This window comes from Terrapene carolina, unplaced genomic scaffold (genome assembly GCF_002925995.2).
Source record: "Terrapene carolina triunguis isolate 2854851 unplaced genomic scaffold, T_m_triunguis-2.0 Scaffold67, whole genome shotgun sequence".
Lineage (NCBI taxonomy): Eukaryota > Metazoa > Chordata > Testudines > Emydidae > Terrapene > Terrapene triunguis.
Window position 1 is genome coordinate 52,070,457 of NW_020664418.1, and position 8,343 is coordinate 52,078,799.

Genomic DNA, 8,343 nt, shown 5'->3' on the forward strand with positions numbered 1-8,343 from the left:
CCCCCAACCCTGACCCACAGCCTCCTGCTATTCCAGCCCTGGACCCCGCAGCTCCGCTGGTGCCCCCCAACCCTGACCCACAGCCCCCTGCTATTCCAGCCCTGGACCCCGCAGCTCTGCTGGTGCCCCCCAACCCTGACCCAGAGCCTGCTGCTAGCCCAGCCCTTGGTCCTTGCCCCCCAGTTCTGATGAGGCCCAGCCCACAGGCCGTCTCCCTACTGTGATCACAGTCCTGGTCCCCTCCTCAACTCTGCTGATGTCTCCAGCCCTGCCCTGCCCCTGCCCATCCCAGCTCTGGCCACCGCACAGGCTAGCGATTGGGACCAAACTGCCATTGCTAGGTGGCTCAGCCCTTCAACCAGGAGCTTCCCAGAGCGGGTGGGGGGCCCACGGGCAGCCCCACCAGTGGCACGGTGAGGACAGCAAGGCAGACATCACCTACCTGGGGCTCCCTGGCCAAGTGGCTGTGCCGGGACCGGTGGGGCGAGAGGGAACGTTTCACCACCGCATGGTGCCGGAAGTGGTAATAGTCACCGACAATCTGCAACACAGAGAACGCGGGTGAGGCCAGCACAGAGCCCTCCAGCCCCCTCCCCAGGGCCCGACCTGCTACGCCACCTGCGGGCACACAGCAAGTCTGGGCAGAGCCGGGATTGGGAGCCCGGACTAGACCTGCCCCTATCCCCGGCCCTCTTATTACACGTCCTACGGTGCTGAGCGCTGCACAGACAGACAGCCCCTGCCCACAGAGCAGGGGACAGCAGGCAGGGCTGGGAGGGTCACAGAAGGTGCTCGGGAAAGCCATGGGCTAGCACTGGGGGGTCTGCGCACTAGACCTTGGCTGGGTTTTGGTTTCTTTCACAGTAACTGAGTGCGGCGGCTGGGGGTGGGCGAAGGGAGAGGGCGCAGTGAAGGGGGGGCAGATGGGGCAAGGGGGGGAGGACTGGAGCAGCCAATCAGAGCCCTGAGCCAACCCTTCCCTCCCTCCAGGGATGTATCCTGTCCCCACAAAACGGGGACCCCCCCAAGGCTGTGGCCCTGGAGCCTGCTGAGGGGAGGGGCGCAGGACACCCCCCTGCTAGCAGCCCCTGGCTCGCGGGCATCCCCGGGCCCTGCTCTGTGCTCGGCTGGGGTCGAACATGAAGCCCGAGTCCCAGCACAGCCAGAGCAGCCCAGTGAGCCCGGCCAGTGCTCCGGGGGCAGGTATTGGACAGGGCTTCCTCCTGCTCCCCGGGGGAAAAAGCTGGGCTGCCCCCCTTCCCCCCACAGGGGATGGGCCTGACTCCAGCACAGCCTTGGCCCCCCAAAGAGCCTCCCCGTGAGTTATTTTTAAACCCTTCTCTCTCCGGCCCCGTCATTCCCATACACCGCCCCACACCCTGGAAACTGGCCACGAGTCAGCCTCCTGCCCTCCACCCTGGCCTTCCTCCTGGGCCCCCGCCCCCGGGGGGCATGGTGGGAGTGTGCTGGACAATACAGCCCCATGGCAGGGCCTGTCTGCTCCCAGGCCCCAGCCAGGCCCAGGCAGGCCCCCAGCACTCCACACAGCAAGCCGCCCCCACTCCCCCCTAAGCCAGTGCTTCGGGGGACACGGGCCCAGGAACACACATTGGTGAGAGACAGACCATCCCTCCCACCCCCACCCACTACAGAGAGCCCGGGGGCCTGCGCCCATGCCCCCCACTGTGCCAATGACCACTTGTCCCATGCAGAGCTGCAGCCCAGCCTGCCAGGATGCGGCCTCCAGTAGCCCCTGCCCTGAACCCCCCCATCTCTGCCTGACCGGGACAGGAGACCACGGCACAGGGCCATGCCTGGACGGCTCTTCTCACCTCTGAGCTGGGTCCTCCTCAGCTCAGCTACTGTTTGGGAGCAGCCAAGTCTCCCTGCTCCCCACCCCCAGCAAGGGAACAGGACACCCCCCAGAGCGCCCCAGTGAGGCGAGCCGCTGAGCGCTGCCCACAGGCTATGCTGGCTGGGGTGGGAGCGAGGGCTTGTTCCTCCACCCAAAACCGCTCCCACTCCGCGGCGAGCGTGCAGGCCCCCTGCCTCCCTGAGGCTGCTCTCAGGGAGCGCCTGCTGCTAAGCAGGCCTCTGAGCAGGGCGCACACTGTACTGGTGAGTGAGTCCGGCAGCCCCCGGGCCAGCCCGCACAGGCACAGCCTCCCGGAGCCAGCCAGCAGCAGGGCACAGGGCTCAGTCACCTCCCGGGACCGCAGCCTCTAGCTCTGCGAGACGCCACGGCCAAGTTCCGCTAGCAGGGAGCTGGGTGTCCCAGGGCTGGCGGAGGTGCTCGCTGCACGCCCAGGGACCCGGGTACTTACAGCTCCCCATCCTGGCCCAGTGAGGCCGGCAGCTTCCTCCCATACAGCCAGGCCTTGCTCTGGCCGCACCTGGCTGCGTCCCCCTCCCCGGGAGGGCACCTAGGGCCATCCCCCCGCAGGCCCAGTGCACAGGCATGTCCTCTGCTGGGCGAGGCCTGTGCCTGGAGCGGGGAGACACCGCTGCCCTGGCTGCAGGGAGCGCAGACAGCAGGCTCCTCAGGAGGGGGCGGGTAGTGGGCACAGAGCCCGGCATGCAGGCAGTCCTCAGGCTGGCTCAAGGACCTGCTCTGGGCCCTGCAGGAGGCCAGCCCTGCTCTCTCCGCCCCAGGGCAGGGCTGAGCAGTGGTGGGCTGCTCCCCACCGCACTTGGCTTGCTCCCAGGAGAGGGAGCAGGTGGCCACTGGCTGGGCCCATCCCTACGAGGCAGGTCTCTGGCGGAAGTCTCACGTCCTGGCCCAGCCTGTGTGCCGCTCCCCACTGCCATCCCCGGGCACCACAGCACCCTCCCCACATGCCCTGCCTGGGACAGGAGTCGGGCAGTCGCTGAGCCATAGGGGAGCTGGGCAGGGGCAGAGGTGACTGGGGCCCCTCGGATTCGAAGGGAAAAGGCAGCAGGAAGTGCTCTGCCCAGCTGGGCGCCTGCAAATCCCCCCAGAGCAGGTGTTGGGGCCAGGCAGAGGCAGCAGCTGGGCTCTGCTCCCCTGCACGGCCTCCCACCCAGCACAGGTGGCTGCACAGCCTGGCTCCCTGCCCAGAGCAGCCACAGCACACGCCAGCGGCTCCCGCACAAGCACATGGGTGGAGACCAGGCATCTCTGCAGCCCCAGTCCCCCACTTCCGCCTGAGCCAGGGCCCCAGCCAGAGAGCTGAGCGCTGCCCTGCCCCATGCAGCCCAGAGCGGGAGGGTCGCCATGGGGTCCAGCAGCTCTGGGTTCGAGGGGCTGCTCTGCCGCAGACGCCCTGTGTGACCTGGGCGAGTCCCTTCTGTGCCCACATGGCAGTGCATGGGGGCAGGGCTATGGTGCCAAAGGCCAGAGACAGGTCCCCATGCATCCTGTCAGCGGGGCCGTGGTCCTGCCCAGGGGCAGGCCAAAGGATGCGACCAGCGCCACGTGATACGGGAGCTGGGGGAGAGAAAAGCTACTTGGTTTCATAAGCCGCCCTTGGCCCAGCGAGCGCCACGTCGCACCTCGCCTGCCTGGGCCAGGAACAGGGGCCCATTGTTCCCCAGAGCAGCTCCCAGCTCTGCCTAGTCACCAGACAGGATTAGGGCCTGCCCGGACCGAGCAGCGATGCTAGCAGGCAGCCCAGCCTAAGCCCCAGCCAGCCACCTGTCCTGCAGGAGCTCTGTTCCAGAACAAGCCCCTAGCGCCAAGTGCCCCCGAGGCTGTGGGAATGGGCCATGTTCAGGGCAGGCCCAAACCCTTCATCCTGAAAGCCCACCCCCCCACATCCCAACCCTCTGCCCCAGCCCTGAGCCCCCTCCCACACGCCGAACCCCTCAGCCCCACCCCCACCACATGAATGTTGTTATGACACACATCACCTTCATACCGGTAGAGGGACACTGCCAGCCCCATGTCCTGCCCCCTTTGAGCCTCACCCCCAGTCCCGCGGGCCTCCTGCCAGCTGGGAGGCCCAGGCCAGACTGGTGCCAGCCCTGCCCTGCGTCACACTGGTCTGCGATGCCTCATCAGGGAATTAAGTGAACTGGATGAGCCAGAAAAACGCCATCCTTCAGCTGCGTTGCCAAGTGCAATCGCTGCAGCAGGCTGGGAGGGGGCCCCCTCCTCAAACCCACGCAGCTCTGCTCTTCCCTCCAGGATCTCGGCACCAGCCTCACCGGCTCCGTCACCAGCTGCTGCTGCACGGCGGGAGGCGGCACGCTACCCACGCAGGGGTCTGACCTACTGCCCTGGCCAGGGGACCCCGAGTTCATAGCTTGCATGTGGCAGAGGGGTCTGTGCAGCCCCAATGCACTCTGGGACCTGCCCCAGTGGGATGGAGATGCGTGGGGCACGCCGGGAGACGCAGTCTGAGTAGCAGAGCACCCCACAGAGCAAGCTGGGGCACTGCCCTGCAGGGACCTCCTAGCGACAGGCCCAGCAGTAGCCAGCACTGTGGGGCCACAGACCAGGCAGCTTCTCCCCCAGGCCCTGGCCCTCCAGAAGCCAACCCAGCGGGCTCTGCAGCAATGCAAGCTCCAGTCCAGCTCTCCCCCACTCGCCTGCGCAGTGGCGGACTGAGCCCCAGGGCGCCAACGCTCCCCAGCAAGCATGGCCCTCCCTCCGGCAGCAAAGCCAGCCCCACTGCCAGCGAGGAGGCACCTGCAGGAAGAGCAGCTCCGGGTGCCGAGGAGGAACCCTGGCATCAAGGGGCACTGGCCTCAGTGCGGGGTTTGAAGCTTTCACTCCAATTCTAAGATCTGTACACGGGTCAGGCCCCTCGGTGCCACCCCCCTCCCCTTCCCAGCCCGCATCGTCAGAGCAAACGCCAGGCCCTGACTGCTCTGGGAAGTGCTAGCCCCTGCCCGTGCCCCCACCCACGGCAAGCGCACACGGTCCTTGAGCCCTGCGTGTGGGTCCCTTTACGAGCCAGCAGAAAGAGGCACCCGGGCTATTCCGGAGGCAGCTGCTTTCCCTGCCCCCCAGCCGGCTGCTGCCGGATGGCTCAGAGCAAGGTCCCAGCCCTGCCACTACCAATTGTGAAACTTCCTGAGGGATTTCAACCCCCCCTCCACTTCCTTCCTGGCAGAGCGAGAGCCCTGCACCCTGCCGGCTGAGGAAGGCCTCCTTGGGGGGCATAGAAGCCCGCTACTCAGACCCCCACATGCACTCCCCACCCCCAGCTCTGCCCCCAACTCACCCCCAGGGCAGGTGGGGCTGGGCCAGTCGCTCTCCTTACATGTGCCCCGTGAAGCCCTGGAACAGGCACCGTGGCAGCAGTGGTGATTTTCACCAGAGGCTTCACTCCACACGCTGCGGGAGCAGGGTAGGGTAGGGTAGGGCAGGGCAGGGCAGGGCCCTGACTGGACCCGGGCAGCCCAGCCCCCCACCTGACACCAACCCGGGCGCCCCCCCCCTCCACTCCTGGGGGGGCTGTAGGAGAACAGCCAAGAATGCAGGAGGGTTGGGTTCCCCTTCCCCCGAACTCCCCACAGCCTGAGGCCCCAAGGCCCAGCAGAGCCCGACCCCATGTCACTAAGGCAGAGCCCAACAGCAGCCAGTGCTGCCAGGGCAGGGTGCAAGGGCAGAGCCAGCCCCCCAGATCACCGACATCCCAAGCCCCTGCTCCCTCCAGTACACAAGTGCTCCTGAGCACTCACTCCTCAGCCGGAGGAAGCCTGGCAAGCTAGCAGCACCCCCCCAGCAGGGCAGCCGGCAGCCCTAGCCCTGTGGCCCCCCGGCAGGCAGTGCTTCACCAGGGCTCCCGGGGGGGCAGGGAGACATTCCACAGCCTTGCCCCCTTCGGTCAGGGACAAAGCAGGTGGGGAGCAGGGAAGTGCAGCACAGGCTGGCTCAGGGGGCCCGGGCAACCGCTGTCTCCACCCAGCCTGAGGTGGCGGGTCCCGGCCACCCACTGCTAGGCCCTAGCTGGGTCACCCAGAGGCGCACGTCTGGTGGCATGCTCTGCTGGTCACACCGCTGCGGGCTGCATCCGCTCCTGAGGACACGTCACATTTTCCCACAACACTTGAGCCAGAGAAAGCGATGACGCCAGTGCCCTGGGGCAGCACTCCCACCGCTGCTCATGAGCCAGGGGCTCAGGGACTGGCCCGGAAGAAAGAGCTGCCACCAGGACAAGAAAACAAAGGGCCAGCCAAGTCCCCGCCCTGCCTGTGGCACGCTCCGCGAAGCATCGGCCCTGCCAAGGCCAGGGCCTCACCTCCAGGCACCTCTCCGGAGTGGTGCCTTCGCTACCGTTGGTGTGAACGGCAGCCATGCCCCCGCCACGGGGAGCGGGCGCTGAGCATGGACAAGAGCCCTGGGCCTCAGCCAGTGCTGCAGAGATCGCAGGGGCTGCCAGGCTCCCAGCACAGAGATAAGAGAAGGGATGGCAGAACCAATGGGGAACTGACAAGTCCCACACAGCCCCCATGCCCACACGCTGATGGAAGGGAAACAGGGCTGGGCTGACACATGCGTTTGCAGAGGGCATTCCTGGGGAAGGACACAGGAGTCATTGTCAGCAATCCGCCTGACCAGATCTCCCGCAGCAGGTCGCAGCACCTGCCATCCCGCACGGGAACGCTGGACCTTTGTGCCCAGCTCACTTGAAGGGGAGCAGCTGGCAGGGGTCCTGGAGACTCACCCAAACACTGCTCCTTCCGACGCAGCCACCCCACAGCCCTGCCTCGCCCACTCAGTCTGCTGGGGGTGGGATCGGAGTGCATCCCCTGACTCCCCAGTCCGTGGGAAAGTCAGCTCCAGGCTGGGCTGAGGGGCAGCCCTGCCAGCCGGGGGGGGGAAGCCCTGCCCCCAGCCCACACCAACCCAGGAGTGCCAACAGAGGCCCTGCAAGAAGAACTGCGCTGACAGGGCCCCAGGGACCTGCCTGGCATTGTGCAAACAGACTGCCCCTGCCCCCCAGGGAGAACTGCCCCACGTGGCCCCCGGGCAGGCTCTGATGCCAGGAGCCAGAGGGCCTGCGAGGGGCAGGCTGAGCACCAGGCACACAGGACTGGTGGGGGTGGGGGTGGCTCCAAGCAGGGAGAAGCTCACTCACCGGCCCAAGGTTGAGGAATCCATGCTTCCTGGCTAGCCTGTCAGCCTCCTGTGGCCCCGTTGGGACAAGCACGGCCCAGGTGTTGGTGTAGACGCGCTGGCCTAGCCCCTCCTGGGCCAGCAACGCCACCGCCACCACTGGAGTCCACAGCAAGAGCAGCAAACGGGGCCCCAGATCCATCAGAAGGTTGGAGCCTCTCGCCGCGGGCCCAGGAACACCAGTGCCCAGCAGGCGCTCCTTGCTCAGCGCAGCCGGGCGCTCCGCCGCTCGCTCTGCCCGGCTGGCCCTCCAGCCGGCCTGGGGATCATGGGGACGGCATCGGAGCAGCAGGCTGAGCGCGGTGAGCCGAGGGGCTGGACAGCACCACAATGGATCAGAGGTCCCCTGGAGGAAGAGCAGCACAAGTCAGGGCTGAGCCTCTCCACAGCGATCAGCCCCACAGAGCCCCCAGGAAACACAGCCCGCCCAAGCCCCAGCGCACACGCACAGAGCGCAGTCCTGGACCGGAGGGGGGGCGAGCCGAGGGGCCCTGCCCCCCGCCCAGTCCGGGAGCTCTGACCAGCTCCCAGCTGCAGAGTTCCAGGAGGCCTTGCTCGTCTCACACTGTTTACCCTGCTATTGGCCAATGTGTGTTTATGCTCGAGGCTTACAAACAGGCAGACACAGCCAGCAGGGAGCAGGGCAGGCCGTGTTTGCCGAAGGAGGGGAGAGGACAGCAAATGGCTCCCTCTGCCCAGGCAGAAGCAAACAGGAAACCAACCCCAAGCGCCCAGCTCGAGGCAGACCCCACCTGGGCAAGAGGAAAGCAGCCAAACCACTGGCGGCGGGGGGTGGGGGGAGAACCTCTCCATATCCAGCAAAAGAAACAAGCAGCCCCAGCACCCCTCTCCCACCCACACAGGCCTTTAATCAGCTCCCTCACTCACAAGGGTGCTGAGAAACCCAGAGCCAGGGGACCTGGGAGAGCCACTTGGAGACCCCAGCTCCAGCGAGCCAGCTGGGCCACCAGGCCCAGGTGACATGGGCCCAACCCCACAGTGCAGGCATGGCCATGCCTGGTCACGTGGCCCCTGGCTTGGGAGGGGCTGGGCACACTCAGTCTGACTGCCACGCAACACGGGCACAGCCGCTCAAATCCTGAGCGTCAAGGCTAGGCACCGGGGGCAAACCCCATGGATCCAGGTGAAAACCCGGAAGGGGGAAATGGGGATCCCCTGGAGCACCTGGCTAGCAGAGGCAGCAGCAGCAGCCTGTAATTAATTGCCTACAGATCAAAGAACCCATTGATGGCAGA

The 8,343-nt window shown here is 66.6% G+C and overlaps 1 protein-coding gene across 2 annotated transcripts in view; it reads right to left on the minus strand.

The window, feature by feature from the left end:
- The window catches only part of FURIN (furin, paired basic amino acid cleaving enzyme), an 18,895-nt gene extending 11,386 nt beyond the window's left edge, over window positions 1-7,509 (minus strand). For both annotated transcript variants that reach the window (XM_026648428.2, XM_024200722.3), the window contains exons 1-2: window positions 7,050-7,509; window positions 443-541 (exon numbers count right to left, since the gene is read on the minus strand). In XM_026648428.2, the coding sequence (XP_026504213.1) occupies window positions 443-541; window positions 7,050-7,229 (279 nt within the window). In that variant the 5' untranslated portion in view covers window positions 7,230-7,509. The remainder of the gene's footprint in view (window positions 1-442; window positions 542-7,049) is intronic.
- Between the last annotated feature and the right edge of the window lie 834 nt (window positions 7,510-8,343).